At 47.4% G+C, this 17,021-nt stretch overlaps 1 protein-coding gene across 8 annotated transcripts in view; it reads left to right on the forward strand.

Annotated features, from left to right (window-relative positions):
• Positions 1-15,412: 15,412 nt before the first annotated feature.
• The window catches only part of COBL (cordon-bleu WH2 repeat protein), a 162,619-nt gene continuing 161,010 nt past the window's right edge, over positions 15,413-17,021 (forward strand). For 7 of the 8 annotated variants that reach the window (XM_064443297.1, XM_064443298.1, XM_064443302.1 and 4 more), the window contains exons 1-2: positions 15,413-15,652; positions 15,951-16,016. In XM_064443297.1, the coding sequence (XP_064299367.1) occupies positions 15,414-15,652; positions 15,951-16,016 (305 nt within the window). In that variant the 5' untranslated portion in view covers position 15,413. Of the gene's footprint in view, positions 15,653-15,837; positions 16,017-17,021 lie in introns of those variants that run through there. The other variant, XM_064443303.1, reaches the window with a different exon arrangement.

Consider the following 17,021-nt stretch of genomic DNA (forward strand, 5'->3'; position numbering starts at 1 on the left):
TCTCAGATACTGAAATGGCACTGTTGTTCAGGCATACTCTGAGGTTATAGAATCTAAAAATATGGACCAGCTGTGACACAGGGACACCACCTCAAACTTTCTGCTGTGTGTGTTATACTTCACTGGACAAGATACTTGCTCTTAAGTGCATATTCTAGATACCTCTGCCTGCTGGGGTCAGTCTGAATCTCCTAACACTAGTCTTTTAACATGTGTTGCCATTTATGCACTCTGCGTTTTCTCATGATCACTGATTTCCCACAGACAAGCTCTAAGTGTATCCCCACCAACCCAGCAAATCACCAAACTCAACCTTTCACGGAGAAGTAATGATACCAGATGTAATACTTCTTGACAACAGCTCTACTGGCATCTTTTCCTGGAATCCTCTTGATACTGAGCAGATCAGCCTGGGAGAACAGCGATAAACAGCCAAAGACTCTGCAAATTGGAAGCTTTTCTTAGCGTCTACCAACCTGGGGTTAAACAAAAGCCAGAACACACTGTGAAACAATGAACAGTAAGTCCTCTCAGGAGTTAGAGGATGTGATACCCTGCTGACAGTCTGGTGGGCTTGCTTTGCAGCCAATGGCCAAAGCACTCCCAAGTAAGAGCCCTGGACTAAATCACTGTCACCCCAAACCAAACTGTGTGGTTTGGGCAGTGAGGTGCATTTGTCTGAGTATCCCTCTCAAGTTGTAACTGTAGGCCAGGCACGGTTGCTTACTGGCAAGAAGGTAACTCCCTCTTCTCCTCCTTGAATCTCTCTGGGAGTTTCTGATTCACTTCCTCTTCTCCAAAGAGACAAAAAACCCTCAGCTTGTGTGATACTATTGCTGCACACTCCCTGCCAGCCACTGGCAGACATGGCTGTTCACTGTCTTCGGTTCTCTTTCGAGGACTTCCTTTTTTCCTCTCCACAAACAGGTGGAGCAGAGACCTCTCATCTGCATTGCTCTCGACAGGAACCTTGCATTAAAAATAGTACACTTGCTTGTTTTGTATCCCCAGAGATGATCCAAAATCTTTACATTTTTTGCCAACTTGTTTTTACCACTTGTGTGTCTGTTCTCCTCCACTGGCAGAATGCAAATATACCAGATGGGGCCAGTTGTCAAGGTCTTTTTTTGCTCTCCTTCTAACAATTCAATGGTTGTAACACAAACTTCAGGGCACCGTCACTAAAAAAAAAAAATAAGATTGTTTACTCTTGAATGTTTGTATTCCTATACCTTCTGTAGGAAACTTTCTCCCAAACCTATGCTTTGATCCTAGATTACCAAAAAGCACCCTTACACATTGCCAACAGATCCAAATAGCATGTAAAAAGGTTGCACAACATACACATTCCTAAGAATTAATGTTTAACAATGGAGTGCCACTGCTGAGAAGATATCGGTAAACAGTGCTTGTTTATATGGGAATTCTGGCACTGAAGAGCAGATCTCAATAAAATTTACACTTGAGTTATACTTAGAGTTGTTCAAATCTTCTAATGCAGGAGAAAGCCAGCTTCCTGCAAAATGAGCGCATGACCTCACAAATGATCCCAGGGGACTTTTTGTTCACCACTCCTTTATTTGTAATTTGTTTTAAAGTATCCTAAATAAGGCTGCTGCATTTTAGTTGTATTTTGTCTTGTGCAATTACCTTAAACCAAGCAGAGATGTTCAGCTGTGAGATTGAGATTGCACTCATGAAAACACATATAAACTTCAGGAAGAGTAGAATTCAGGTGCATGCACATGGGCACATACTTGGCCTATGTTTACCGAGTTCAGCTTGGGCTCCCTGACATAGGATTAACAACTCTAAAACATTAATTGAGGCCAATGTCCCATGATTGAGTTCAAAGATCAACACAGGGGTTGAAGGGTGTCAAGAGCTTAACGGGCCAAACAATTTTAATATCTTATATACATGCAAAAAAAAAAGGAAAAGAAAAAAGTGCCTTTTTTCCTACATAGCTGCATGTATTTGGGCAATTCACCAGTGGATTGGGGCTGTTGGGCTGTGACCTCTAGAAGTTAATGAGTTACACAGCAATAACTCAAAACAGCATTAAGCTGGCAAATGCTGGAACTAGTGCCAGCTCCAGGGCATTTCAAGTCCAAGTGTCTTAGCTGCTCCCCTGTTTTACAGTACTCAAGGTACGCATCACTGCTTGAAGCTGTCGCTGCACCACCCTCCAACCACACCCCAGTCCAAACCGGGAAATCTATCTGGGTTAGCAAACCCCTTCTCTGTTGCTTATAACAACATCCCTCTTGTTATCAGATGGCTGTAACCTGGAAGGGGGCACAGGGAGGCTGTAAGCATGCTTGGGAGCAGCGGGGCTGTCCCTCTGGGCGAACCGCCTGCCTCACTGCATGCCATGCAGAGACAAATAAAGCTTCCCTGTGTGTGAAGGGGGGGGAAAAGAGGGATAGCTTTGCTGGGGACAGACAGGCAGGCGAGACTGCTTCTTTCATAAATGGTGCCAACTTAGATTAGCTTGAAGTGACTATGAAACTTTAGTCTAAATTAAGTTTCATCCAATGTACGCAGCATTATTAATAATTGGTCAGAGACAAGGAGTCTGTTGCAGTCTGGGATGGTATTTAGTTATTTTAATACATTGCCCTTTTTTCTTCTTATAATCTCCTTGTTCATTTCCTTTTCTAACTAATGAGATAGGCTATACTGCCTTAGTATATCCTCAGACTACATATCCTTCATCCTCCGCAGCAGTGGTAGCAGGGATCCTCTGGAAAGAGAAGAGTGCAGTCATTTCATTGAAACACTGCTCCTGTTGTTCAGAGGTAGCCCTCCTGCCAGGATGCGACTGGCAGCAACAAGGTCTGTGTTCAATTCGAAGGGAGTTGCTCCGAAAGCAGTGACTTGAGGTCACACCTGGACATCTGGGAAAATTATACAAAACTAGCTAATTTTTCCTATTGGCAATCATGAATCAAACAGTCAGCGAAGTTTTTTGTTGTTTTTCTAAGAACAAAAATCTGACCAGGTAGATAAACAGGGTGTTAGTAACTGACTGTTATAGTTATTCTTTAACTATAATAGTTCATAGTCATTTTTTCTAAGGAAGTAATTTCTAGGCTAGACCTTTTCCCATCATCTGCAGTAAGTGAAAGCTAAGTTTTGCTGGGCAATAAACTGCCCTGTGAAGCGATGCTCTGCTAGCTGCTTGGCTCCCTGCCGGCTGTGCCTCCGGCTGCTCCCTCTCCGCAGGCCCTGGCAGCTCTGCCGAGAGCCCCCTGCCCTCCGCTGCCTGCTCCCGACCCGGCACAGCCACGTGTGCGACTCCTGCAGCCCAGCTAACAGGCTTCAGGACTTCTCCTACAGTACTTTAGTGTTGAGAACTACCCACAGCCATCAGCTGAACTGAACTGAATGGGGAACTGGACATAGACCTTCAGGAGGCAGGGAAATTGTTTTTCTGCCTCCTGTGCTTAGACAGTCTGCAGCAGAAAATCTTGTGACCCCCCTCAAGCTAGCTAAGCGTAACTGCTAACCTCACACCCGCTGCTGGACACTAGTTATTGCCTTAGGCTGGGATAGCCATTTACCCAGATACATTTCACAAAGTTACAAATAAATTACGAAACTATAAATATTGTTGTTATAGTTGCAAACTTTTCCCCAGTTTGTAAACTCCCTTTCTTAGCAATGCCTTTCAAGCCTAGGAACACAATGTACAAAAAAAATCTTTAGGGCATGTCTATTGGGGTTTCCTGTTCGCCTCCCCCCCACCCCACTGGATGGCAAAAGAGCTTCTCAGCTGGGGCTTCCCTCCCCCCTAGGTTTCAGAGGTGTCGGCGGGGGGGAGGTGTTATGCTTTGATTTTTGGACCCAGCCATCAGGTTTAGGACTCAACAGGACTGAATTAAGGACCATTCTGCTTTCTAGATGTTTTCCGTTTATTTTTTTTTTTTTAAACGTAGAGTGCCTGGGTGTAAAAGAGACAGAAATACAAGTCCTTCACAAGTGGCTGAAATCCTTGTCCCACTGAAACAACAGGTGAAACCTCTGACTGCCGGTGGGTTCAAACTGGCCGCTTTAGCTCATCAAAGCAGCCACGAGCTCAGGAATTCAAAATCCTTTTACTTATTTTTGCACCTCTCCCTCATCAAAACTGGGAGCTCCAATGACAAATCTACCCAGGGCGTCCTTTCAGCTTCCTGCTGCAGCTTTGCTTTTATGATGGTGTTAGCAGGATCTTTCATCATCCGCCTCCCTGGAGCGTCCTCTTCATGCCCACGCATTTCGTTCCCATTTGAAGTAAGAAGTAAAAGCTGCTGTGCTTTGCTTAGAGCATAGCTGGGGATTACAAACGCAGATATCATGATTAAAATAAAAGAAGCCCGTTCTCTTTTCCAGGAGGTAGTGACACCCCACTTGCTTTACCACCTTGGGAAAGGAGTTTACCCCTCCTCCCAGAGCTGCTTATGGGGACGATCGGCCCAATGTCCCCGGGGAGCCGTGACAGAGGCCTCCCAGTGGAGGGGTGCTGGATATGAACATTTTAAAGCCTAATTCTGCAATAAGACCTTGGGGAATTTTTTGTTGTTTGGGTTTTGTTTTGTTTTCCTGCAGATTCCTCTCTTCCCTTTCTCAATCGTTAGTCCTTTCCAAGCCTTAATCCAATAATTGAAATGTTATTAAGACTTTCATAGGCCGTTTTCTTGTTACACATTGTCACAAGACTGTTGAAGAAAGCATGCTCATCAAAATTTTCTTCCCTGAGTTTTCCACAGCCTGTTTTTTTTATCATATTGTTGGTTACCAGCCCACTGCAGAACCACTGATTTAATTTTGAGCTTCTATGATAAAATTTAAACAAGGGAGGAGTTCCTATCTATTTGGTTGGTTCTGCTGTCGGACTCTATTCTGCTTCCCTTGAAAATCATCCATTTAGGAATAAGGGATCTGAATCCTGGGGTTCAGTTATGAGTTGCCCTCAAATGCCTTCAGTTTGCCAAAGATGAATCTGATATTCTGACTTGCGTGCACTCAGATACCCAAATCCTCACTTCGGCAATCAAGAATCACAGAGCAGTTTGGGTCAGGGGGCCTTTAAAGACCATCTAGTCCAACCCCCCTGCCATGGGCAGAGACATCTTTCACTAGACCAGGTTGCTCAAAGCCCCATCCAACCTGGCCTTGAACACTTCCAACGATGGTGCATCCACAACTTCTCTGAGCAACCTGCTCCAGTGTCTCACCACTCTCATCTTAAAGACTTTCTTCCTTATGTGCAACCTAAACCTACCCCCTTGTAGTTTAAAACTGTTACCCCTTGTGCTATCACTATGGGTCCTGGTAAAAAGTCCATCCCCATCTTTCTTATAAGCCGTCTTTAAGTATTGAAAGGATGCAATAAGGTCTCCCCAGAGCCTCTCTTTTCCAGGCTGAACAACCCCAATTCTCTCAGCCTTTATTCATGGGGGAGGTGTTTTATCCCTCTGACCATTCTTGTGGTCCTCGTCTGGCCCCCCTCCAACAGGTCCATGGCTGTCTTGTGCTGGAGGCCCTAGAGCTGGATGCGGTACTCCAGGTGGGGTCTCAGGAGAAGCCACAGGCACCTGGAGATTCCAAGTAAGTCAGTAGGTAAAAAACCCCACCCTAAAGAAAACAAAACTCTAGAATCATAAATTTATATATGTATGCATAAATGTATGTATTTACAGTCTATGTTACATCCATCTGAAAATTCCAGGTTTAGCCATGTTTAGCCTTTATTCATTAGGAAGGAATGAGGCATTCCATTCATAAAGCAGTAGGGTAGCAAATATAATTTTCAAGATCTGTATTAGACAACAGTTTGGAAATGTGGTTAATATGTATAAATGAACTGCATTTTGTCATTTTGTGAGGAACCACCTTAAAACTGAAAACACAGGAGCAATGTATTGTGGAAGTAAATTAAATTTGCAATGACGCTCTTGAGAATGTCGTTCTTTTCCAAAGGGTTAAAAATGCCACACCTCAAGGTACACAAATATTCTGCTGCACTGTGACATTAAAATCTCTCAGAAGGGGAAGGTTATACCTGCACTGGGGTGACCGTGCACTGGAGGCCTAACTGTTGTTTAAGGTACGCTGTGAGCTTGGCAACAGTTCAGCTGGGATTGGGCAACCCGACAGAGAAGGGTTTCAGTAGCAGCGAGACGAGGCTGCGGTGGGGGGAGAGCATGGAAACCTTCAGTTTGCGGTGCACACAGGCGTCTACAGGTGGGAGCCCACCATGTTCCCTCATCAGGGCAGGACCTGAGGTTGTCTTCTGCACGTGCAAGAACAAGGGCAAGCAGAGTGCTGCTCGCACTGAGCACCCTGAAAAATCTTCACAGAAGCGATGACTTAAGCTGCAGAGGTTGCTGCAAGACCCACAGCTGGTTACTCTTTTGCACACCTACAGGGTGTGCTGGAGCAGGCCCTTGCTTCCTAACCACTGGGGTGGTATGGCACGTCATGTGCAAAGTGCACGTGAACAATTGAAATGTCATTCTCTGGCCTTGTGTTTTCCCTTGGGAGCTGCAAGGAAGCTGTAGACAGTTTTCAAAATATGTTTTGAGTGAACGCCTGCAAAGATTTCCATGTGTACTTTGGTTTGATAGCACTCGCTGAAGCCAACATGACTTTTGTGACACTTAGATTTAAAGCTCCAACCAATGCTGTGAAAGCACCTCAATAGTGCATTAATCGAATGCATTTTAGGAGGATTTACATTTTCACTTGTCACCTTTCATTAAAAGAAAAAAAATGCAGGTAAATTTGTGAGTTTCTTGACTATTTCATCAGGTTATGAATAAGTATAAAAATTAAACAAACCAACATATTCCTTTAAATCTCTACAGGCACTACAGAGATTGTGGTTGATACTCTAAAACCTTTGTGGCTAGTAAGGCCTTTCTGTGATACTTGCATCGTATGACAAGATGGGTCTCTGCAGGACTGTTGTGTTCCTCCCTTGCCATCCATCTGCGTTGAGGGAGGAAAAGGTGGGGCTCTGGCTCGCTGCCTGCTCTGCTGGAAAACGGAGTTGTGCCAAGAGGCTGGGCAACGAGCGCTGTGCCAGACACCAGCTGCTGTGGGGAGAGCTCTTGCCATGGGGGCAAAGGAGGAACCAAGTGCAGCCCTTTGCAGCAGAGTTTGCTTTCAGGGCTGTCCCTGAAGCAACATAGCAATGCACCACCCTGTGTAGCAAATTCACAGGAAGCTTTGTAATCTGGTTATTCTAGTCTGCTACTGCCAACGGTAGGAAATTAGTTTTCTTTCTTTACAAGTTAGAGGTTCTCCATATTTATATTTCCACAGGAACTCTACAGAGCTACTTCATACTCTTAATCCCCTGAACTGGAGGTAATTTTCACGCTGTACATTTTCTGGATTCCTGCAGATGACTCACCTGAAGAAAGGGAGTGTTGTTTCATGTTAATTATGTCATAATTTATACCCCTCCCCTCAACTCAGATTGCAGGGTGAGGAGAGCTGGCAAGGCCAGAGAAGACAGAGAAATAAAAAGGTTCCTAAAGGTTCATCAACAACCTCAAGTCAGGTACAGGGCATTTAAAACACATGAGAGACTTTTTCCTTCATGTTGTGCTTTAGGGGCCAGTAAACAGCAGGTTCCTGTGAAGGTTCATGTAGCACCAGTACAAGTGGCTAGAGGTAGGATTAAGATGCTGTTAACCTCATCTTCAAGAGGAAGAAGGGAGGAAATGAGAGAAGAAGGGTTGTGTAAAATACCCAGTCATTACTGCCCATGTTTGCAAGTGATGTGAAAGACTTGGAAAAACCAGTCAGAGCCAGTAGAAAATCTCTGATTAATATCAAGTAGGCTTTGAATCACGCCAGTGATGTTCTCGAGATAATTCATATTTCCTCCATCCCTCTCTGCTGACAAGTTTAGCTGATCCCTTCCTTGGTAATTCAAGGAGAGTTTTTCTTGTTTCTAATTATGTGTTGCTTACAGGAGCAGGGTGAGGAAGGTGACTGCAACCCTTTCTAAAGAGAGAAGCGTTACCCTGTCTTGTGACTGCGTCTGTCCAATGACACCGTGGTGAAACAACCGTGTGCTTTGTCTCAGCCCAAGCTCTCCTGGATTAGTACCCCAGGACATCTCTGGAAGACCTCTGTTCCTCTTCCTTTGCCATACCCAGCTAACCCATATCTTCTGGAAAAAGAGATAATCAGCAGGATTGGTCTCAAGGTATGTTAGCAAAAAGAGAGAAGAGTATTACCGTCTTGTCACTTACTGATATCAAGGTGTAGAGCTTCTGAAATGTATGAAGGAAGAGGTAAGAAATCCTTGCTGGCCTCAGAAGGGTGGGTGGTGGGGAATCCACCCTCTGCACCAGTTATTGTGTCATGACATGGTGGTGGCTAGAAAAAAATTATTGTACATGATGTCAATCCAAATATGCCCAGAGAGAATTCTTCATGGTAAGTTATTTCATTATGTACCTCCTCACATTTGTAACCTGGGTCTGAATTATATATAAGACTTTATGTACGACAGTCTTCAGACTTCATCTGCCCTCTTCAGATGCTTTCCTGACAATAGCATCCATCGATGCTTTATCCTTCAGGGGTATGAGTCTCATATTAATATAATTCAGTGATTTTAGCATGTTCATGAGATCTACATTTGGGGTGGGAACGCATAAAAGGTGGGCCTTTGGGAATGCATGTAGTAATTTAACAGCACACAGCTATTCAAGTCCCTGTTCAGTTTATGAAGAATTCTAGAGATGATATGTCAGAGAGACTTATTATTTCTAAACAGTCAAAGAATATAAGTTAAGTGCACTATTGGCAATCTTTCACATGTGTGTAAAAATTCGTGTGCTTTGAGGTGTTGTTCAACTAAGGCAACCACAAATTAGGTAACTCAATAGAAATCGCAGCAGCACCGAGCCTGCTAGTTTCCTATTTTTACAAGTACCTACATACTTATCTATAGCCTATTAATTTTGATTTAAATACAGAACCAGGTCCTGTTTTCATTTATGTTGCTATCAATCAGCATTAACTGCTTTAAATGAAAGTTGCATCAGATGATGCAAGTGTGAAATGAGAATTACATACGTAACTATGAAATTCTGCAAAACTTATATTATTTACCCATCCCAAAACTTGAAAAGGAAACCTTGAGATACCACTACCTCCTAACCATGGGAACTTTCTAAATTTCAGTGAAAGACTGTACTGAGAATAATCTATTTAGAAGTGATAGAAATTTTAACCCAGTCTGTGAGCTAAAATACAGTTGTGGACTTTGTTAAAAAAGCTTATCTCATACAGTGTTAAATATTTATAGAGAGGACTCTGAGTGGATATAATTCTCCTGATTATAGCTTGGCTATATTATATACATGAAAATAGAAATAGCCTTCTTGAAATAGAAACCCTGGTATTGACTATTCAGCACAGACATAGCTCACTTGAGAATGGTTTTAGGAGGACATTTGGTCACAGTAGGGACTAACTTCAGGAGCGACTTCAGCAGTTAGTAGCTGAAGCCCCCCCACAAAAGCCAGGTTTCAAAGGCGGCAGGCACTCCTCGCTGCCCGCACTTGCCGCGCCAGCCGTGCGCGTTGGGAGGAGAGCTGGGTACAGTGCATGGGAGAGGCGCAGGCTGGTTGCAGCGCTGGAGCCACGTGGTGTTGTGTACACAGTGTGCTTAAGGAAAACTGGGAACATGCCATGTCCATAGCTTACAGAGAGAGCTTTCTGTTTTCTTCATCGCTGCACTAGGCACGTGTGGAGCGTCCCTTCTGCCGTCTCCTTGTCAGTCCTGCCCGGCTTTACAAAAGCCTGGCCTGTCTGTACTCCACTGACTGGAAAAGCGTCATGCCAAAGTCAAGTGCTCTGCTATGACTTCACGCCACTTCTAAATGGACTGTTTTCAGATCTGTGGAAAGTTATTTACGCAGAAGGCTCATTAAGTTTCCCCTACTGCTAGTTCTGCTGGGCTGAGTGGCCCAAAAGCTGTACTTCTCCTTCACAAAAATGATAAAAGAGAGGGTAACTCTAAGCATAGCACAACTCATTTTCATTAGAGTAAGAGGTAGGATGAAGGGAGTTTTAGTGGCACCAGCATCTGGGAGGCAGGGAGTCGCTTCTCTGAAATGCTATTTCACAACACCAGACTCTCCTTGGCATGGCAAACAGAGAGCAAAAACCTCACAGTGAGGAATGGCTGCGGCTGGGTCACCCTGACCATCACGCTGAGTGGGATTACCCAGTTCAGCACAATGAAGATACATTTACATGAATTAACTAACGTTTTGATTCAAATTTGGTTTGTAAGCTGCTCAAGGCGGCCCAAAGGGTTTCTTCAGTCATATAATATGACATGGTCTTGAAGACTAATTTTATATTTTCCTTGGATAACAGTGTTGTCTTCTCTGACACTGTTCTTAGATGAGTATGAGTCATGCAACTCTGATTTTGGGAAGCATCTTACATTAGTGTCTTGCCTAGGAAGGTTCTCACCACAGCAGAGCCCAAGAACATGAGCTCTGGCCCACTGAGTCTGCCTAGGTAAATATCCTTTCATTAATGTCAGTTTAACTGCAGCCCAGGCCTGGGGTCTCAAATCCTGAAGAAAGTTCACATAAGAGGAATGGTATAAAAAAGAGAGGAAACAGAAGGCTCCTTGTCCAAAATACACAGAATGACATGTTAGGGAAAAGCAACAGACTATAAAACTGTTGGGGAAAAATGAGGAAGAATGGGAGAATAAGCATATAATCATTATCTAGGCTTTAAAACAAAATCCCCAAAGTTCTACGGTTTCTACATTCAAGACTTTGTCAGCATATTATAGAGACGTATCAGCTTCAGTGTGGGTTATGCTGATGTCTGCTTTGTCCACTTTTAGCCACATTTAAAATAACCCATTTTTAATTTCCTGACGGCTGCGTCATTCACAGAAATTCCTCCTATCCTATTCACATCATGATTTTAAACCATTTCCCCATCTCTGTTCATGTATATCACATTCCCCGCCTTGCAGGTGTGCTCTGAAATACTGTCTAAGGCAAAAGGACCCTCCCTTTCCAGAATATTTTTACCTGGCATGACAGTGCTCGATCTGCCCTGCGGCTCCTGAGCGTCAGCGTTGGGCTGGCGCTGCACCACGCGCCTGCTCATCTGCCACGCTGCGCCATCCCTCGCTGCTTTCCAGACCACACCGCGGTTTGAAGGCAGGAGTGAATGGTCAAGCAGGGGTTTCCTCGGCAGCCTTTTCCATGCAGAGGTGGGGAAGGAGTCTCCAGCTCTCTCCATCACACTCCCAGTTCCTTTTTCTAGGTGTCTTAAGGCTAAATACCCTCCAAAGTCTTCAGTGACTTCAGTAAGTTGGGGAGATAAAAGAAAAAAATTCTTTGAAGGGATCTGTCTTTCAAAACAGAAGAGACTGAGAAACAACAAGACAAAGGGCAAGCTTCAGTATTTCAGAAATAATATGAACTATCTCAGCTAAAGCTACATAAACCTGTATCTGTATCCACGTGCTCTTTCAGATGGCTTCTTTGTCATGTTTTGGGGTGACTAGTATCTTTTTGGGTTCTTTCCCGGGGAGCTTTAATTGACATCACAGACTTCTTACACGTAAGGCTCTAAAACCGTGAAGAAAACTAAAATTGCCATTCTAAAACCCTCAGGTTGTTCAGGGCAGGAACTGCCTCTGCTCTCTTCTGGCTGCTGTACAAGTGCAGTTTGGTGCTGGGTCACAAAGGAGGCTCCTCAGCATGACACTAGATAAATAAGAGAAACAAAAGATGGACCAGAAACTTGCCAGTGATTCACTGTGCGGCTAGGGGCAGATCCAAGCACAATATCTTTGTTCCCCCTTGAGTGCCCCACTCACCGAGTCACAGCGCCTTTCTGAAGCAAATTCAGCCTCTTCAGTGGTACCTGATAATGTTGCATTAGTCTTGTACAGACCAGCAATGATGTGATATTTGTTCAAAACTACTCGTTGTTTTTATTTGTTATTTTGACACAGGCTTCTAAAACTGACATAATTTCCTCATCGTTATTTCAGGTTCCTAATAAAAACAATAGGACATGTAGGGCTAAATCCCAAAACAACTTTCTGAGGAAGGGGTGCTCTGGGACTCAAGGAAATGGTCTAGCAAGCCCTGAATATCTCATTTCCCTTATTTTTTTCTTCTTTTTTTTGTTCTGTGGATAGCAAAGTAAAAGAATTTTGTGAGCTTGAGGCTACACAACTCCAACTGATATAATTACATAGCCAGGAATTTTGTAATTGTACAGTAAGTCAGCTCTCTTACAGGGACTAATGCTTAAATTGCAATTTCTAGATTGCTTAGAATGGGAAAAGGATTTATGTGGTTCAAAATGTGTGTTTGCTGTTAACTAAACCTAACCACATTAACTAAATTCTATTCAAAATCTTTTCCTGCTATAAATTCAGGTTTGCTATTTTTGCCTTGGTTTTTAAGCTCAAACCTAATTTCCAATTCTAGGATGGTCCTCAAACAGCTAAATCATAGGACAAGATATGTGCTAGAGTGGAGAAAAGGCTTGGGTAACTGGTGCATGTTAGCTAACGCTAATTTTAACCTCTTTTTGCTACATTAGAAACAAATTCCTTGGTATTAGACTTGTCTTACTAGATTCCTTACATGTTTGGTTAAGTTTATAGTATAAACTCAAATTCCCGAAACATTACAGGCCAGTTTTAGCAGAGTTAAAATGTAGCCTTAAAGGTTTGATTCAGTAATACTACTAGCTGTGAAGGTGAGGAAAAACAGGAATAATGTTTTGAAGACTGTATAAAAGCAGAAATGTGAAACTGCACTGGTGATTAATTTTCTATTTTTAAAGGCCTAAATTATTTTGCAGCAAGGATTTTGTCACCTAAATGACTTAATTTTCTTAGGAAATATATTGAGGAGGCGCATCTAAACAGAGATGAAGCTATACAGACAAGGAAGGGTTAAAACCAGTCCTGGGGGTGGACTAACCATGTTCAGTCTCACAGACCTTTTATGAGATTGGCAAATACTCATGCAGCCCCTCTCCGAACTAATACCCTTTGCCTAACAAACGAGCACAGCACCCCGAATGTGGGGATTACAATGCACACCAGAAATGCCCCCTTTGACCAGTTTTTGAGAGCCGGGCCCAGTGCCAAGGAGCCTGGAGAAAGGCAGATTCCCGTGTCGTATCGCAGAGTGTGCTCCCTGCATTTCACCCAGCTTTTCCATCAGCTAAACGGGACTGAAGAACTGGGGCCCTGGGCAGCTGGCACTGCTGGCGCTCTGGAGATGTATTAGGATCATGATTAGGGAGATTAATAGGCTTTTGCTCTTCTGCTGTGCTGCATAAAAAGCCTGACCATAATAAGCAAATACTATTTTGTTCTGTGCTTTACACCTCCGCTCAGGTGTATCACAGGTAGAGCAGAAGTTACAGCTGAAGCAAGGGAAGCTTTTTCAGGTTATTGAAGTAACTGGAGTGGTGTTGTTTGCTAATGATGCAGGCAGGGGAAGGTCTGGGGGGTTCTGCAGAGGTTTTGTGCCCGTGCAGCTTTAACATCTGTTCTAGGATAGGGAAGAGTTCATTTGGATTTAGGTCTAAAAGGGGGAGATGAAAAATGACTGACTAGATGATGAACAGAGCTATGAAATCAAGCTCCTGTGATTTAATAGATCACCATTCATTCCTGGAGCTATGGTAACTGACAGCGTGCAGTCTCTGAACCAATCCACTTGCAAAATAAAGTATGTGAGAGAGCCTATTTATTTTCATAAGGGCGCAAATTAGGAACATGCATGTGGCTCATTACCGTGGCATGTGGCTCAGATGACCGGGGTAATTACTGAAGTGTGGTGACTCAGTCAACTCCTACCCATGGTAACAGGGAAATTAGAGATCAATGTTTTGCTTCTGCAAATTCATATTTTTGTTTCTCTACCTATGGCTAGGACAGCCAGCTGCCTCCCTTGCCCTTATGCCATCTATATATGTCAGGGCTGGAGGGGAGGGAACGGAAAGCAGCATTCTTAACTCTCTGTTGACGGGAATTAAGGGGAGACTTCAAGCTGTCAAAGCGAGAGAAAAGAAAATTAAGGATGACTATACCACAAGAAGCATTCTGTTACACATTGGGGTAAACGCACAGAAACGGATATTTTGATCATAATGCAAAAGCTTTGGTACAAGACAAAGGTGGGCATTTCTGGCAATCTTTCATTCACGTAGTACAGAAAAGATGAATACATTCTTCTCCTGTCTGTTGCTGGCAAATTAATCCAACCTCTGAATGTTTCAAAATATTTACAGTCTGCCTGGGATGGGGGTTTCTTGCAGATAGCAACGCCACCGCTCGCATGCAGCTTGTGACGCAGATTTGCCAAGTCTTGCTTGCTGAGAAAGAAGCTCTCACTTTTGGGGCCATTTTTGCATTTATTCTGGTCACCGAGCTGGGCAAGACACATTCCGATAGGCAGAATATGCAGAGATAGGAGCCCACGCCTGAGAGGAAGGGTTTGGGGAAAGGGGTGACCATTAACCAGAACGTGAGGGATGGTCACCAAGGCAAGCCTGGCAGCAGCTCCCCTTCCCCTCGCAGTCCCTCGCCCGAGTTTCTTGCTGTCACTTTACTCAGCCTGCTTGCTCCCGTCTCCTGGTGTCCATGTTGGCTGGTGGCCTGACCTCTCCACCATCTCTACCGTCCTCCCACCATGGCCGGGAAAGCAAGGTGAAGCAAATGGAGAGGGTTGGAGGGGAGCAGAGCAACTCCTGAAACGCCCAAAAGAGGCCAGGGTGCCCAACGGCGGGCAGAGCCGCGAGCAGGCCCACACTGCAGTAACGTAAGCCAGGCTGCTCAGCCTCCAGCTCGCTTCTCCTTTCACACACGAGCCTAGCAGTCGCTCTCCTTGGGGGCACGGTGCGAGGGGGAGGCGGCGCACTGAGATCGCAACGTGTCGCCCAGGCAAGCGATGTGAGCCTTGCCCAGGGTGCGAGGCCGAGGCCGCCGGGGTCCCCCCGCTGTCGTCCCCGCTGCCACCGGCTCGACGCACTGTGGGAGAAGTGGGCCATGCCCTGCCCGCCCCGTGGCGGCCCTTCGGCCCCGCTCTTGACTGAAGCCACTACTAATTTAAAAAGAAGTTGTTTGTGCTGCCTCCAAGAAAATTAAAGTCTGTAAGAATAAGGGTACCAAGGAGCAAGCCTCAGGCTGCAGCGCTCCGTGCTGGGCAGGGCACAAGGCTGCGGAAAAGCCTCTGCTCCACGCGGGGCTCAGCCTCGGGGGACGCCGCCCGGCAAGCCAAAAGTTTTGCCAAGTTTAGCGCCGAAGAGGTTGAAGAGGGTTTTCTGAGCTGAACCACCGCGGTGGCGGCGAGGTCTGTCGCTTCTCCCTCCGGCGGGTCTCCCCCATGCCCGCCCCCCCCCCCGCCCCGGCAGTGCCCGCGGGGCCAGCCACCGCCTTTGCCTTTGCCCCGGCCACTCACAGGGAAAGGGGTTTGCAGCGCCCCCGCCCGCCCCTCCGGGCCGCCGCCAGCCCCGCCGAGCCGCCCCGCTCCGCTGCGCTCGCCCGGGCCGGGCAGACCCTTCCTCAGCGGGCGCAGCCGAGCTGTCCGTGCCCGCGGAGCGGCGGCGCTTCCCGGCCGGCCCGGTAAGGCGGGCGGGGAGCGGCGGGGGGCCGCCTTGTGCCGCCCGGGCAGGGCATCCCCGCCCGCTACCGGCGGCCGGGCTGGGGAGCGGCGGCGGCCGGCTGGGCAGTGCCGCCCGGCGGCGGTGCGGGGAGCGGGAGCGGGGCCGGGCGGGGGAGGTGGGGGCGAGGGCGGGGGCGAGGCCGGCTCTCACTCCTCTCCTCTCCTCTCCTCCCTCCTCCTCGGTTCTCCCCCCCGCTGCCGCCGACCTTCGCCGCTGCCCCGCTGCGGGACTGCGTCCGGATCGGCCCGTCCCGTCAGAAGCGGCGAGGGAGGCCCGGCCATGGAGACCCTCCCGCGCCCCGGGGCCAGCAAGCCTCCCAGCGGGTAAGCCACCCGCCGCGACCCGGGAGGGACCGGCCGCCTCTCGCCTCCGCGGGCAGGAGCGGCAGCGGCGGCGCTGGCCGGGGCCTTGGCGCCCTCCCTCGCTCCCTCCGTCCCTCCTGCCGCCGCGGCCGGAGCCGGCGCGCAGGTGCCGGCGCCCCGCCGTGCTGGGCACAGCCCGCCCCGGCGGGCAGAGGACGCGGGGCATGGCCGGGGCTAGGAGGCGGCCCGGAGTGAGCGAGGGTCGGGATGTGGGGGACAAGTGTTCGCCTTTCCCCTTCGGAAGGGGCGCCCCGACCCCGCTGCCGTCGCCGCCCCTCCGCCTGCGAGACGGGAGCGGCTGGAGAGCGGGGCTCGGTTTGGGGGTTGTTTCTCGCCGAGGGGTGTCGGGGCTGGCCAGGCGCCCCCCGGGCAGCCGCCACCCGCCGCTCCCGTCCCGGGCCGCCGCCGCCGCTTGGAGCCGGGCGAAGGGGAGCCGGGCCGCGGGAGCCAAAAGCCTTCGAAAGGTTTATTGAGGCGCCCCAGCCCGGGCTGCCCCGGCCCCGCGGCACAGCCGCGGCAGAGCGGGGGAACCGCTGCCAGTCTCGGATTAAAAACGGCAGAGATTAATTGTCCGGGTTCGGTCGGTGGCGGCCGGGCCCCGGGCAGCCGCCGGGGCTCCCCCAGCGTGCGGTGGCGGGCACCGCTCTGGCAGCGGTAACGCTGCGCGGCAGCCAGCCCTGGTGGGAACCGCAGGTGGATTTGGGGTTTTTAGACAGAAGAAACAAATACAGAATATGCCGGCAGTGAATTTATTAGTCTGTTAATGAAGCGGTGAGAGCAGCGGCAAGATGAAGCCCTAAGTGGTCTCTTTTGTCGGAGCAGAAGCTGGGCAAGTTTTAAGAGCTGTGTGCTGCCTGCTCGCTGCGATTTACTGCTCTACTTCACACTGTCTGCACGGACTGAAAAGGACTGCGATTGCTTCAGCAGTTTTTTTTTAATTATTATTTTTATTTCTAACGTTTAAGT

Source organism: Phalacrocorax carbo, chromosome 2 (assembly GCF_963921805.1).
Source record: "Phalacrocorax carbo chromosome 2, bPhaCar2.1, whole genome shotgun sequence".
Lineage (NCBI taxonomy): Eukaryota > Metazoa > Chordata > Aves > Suliformes > Phalacrocoracidae > Phalacrocorax > Phalacrocorax carbo.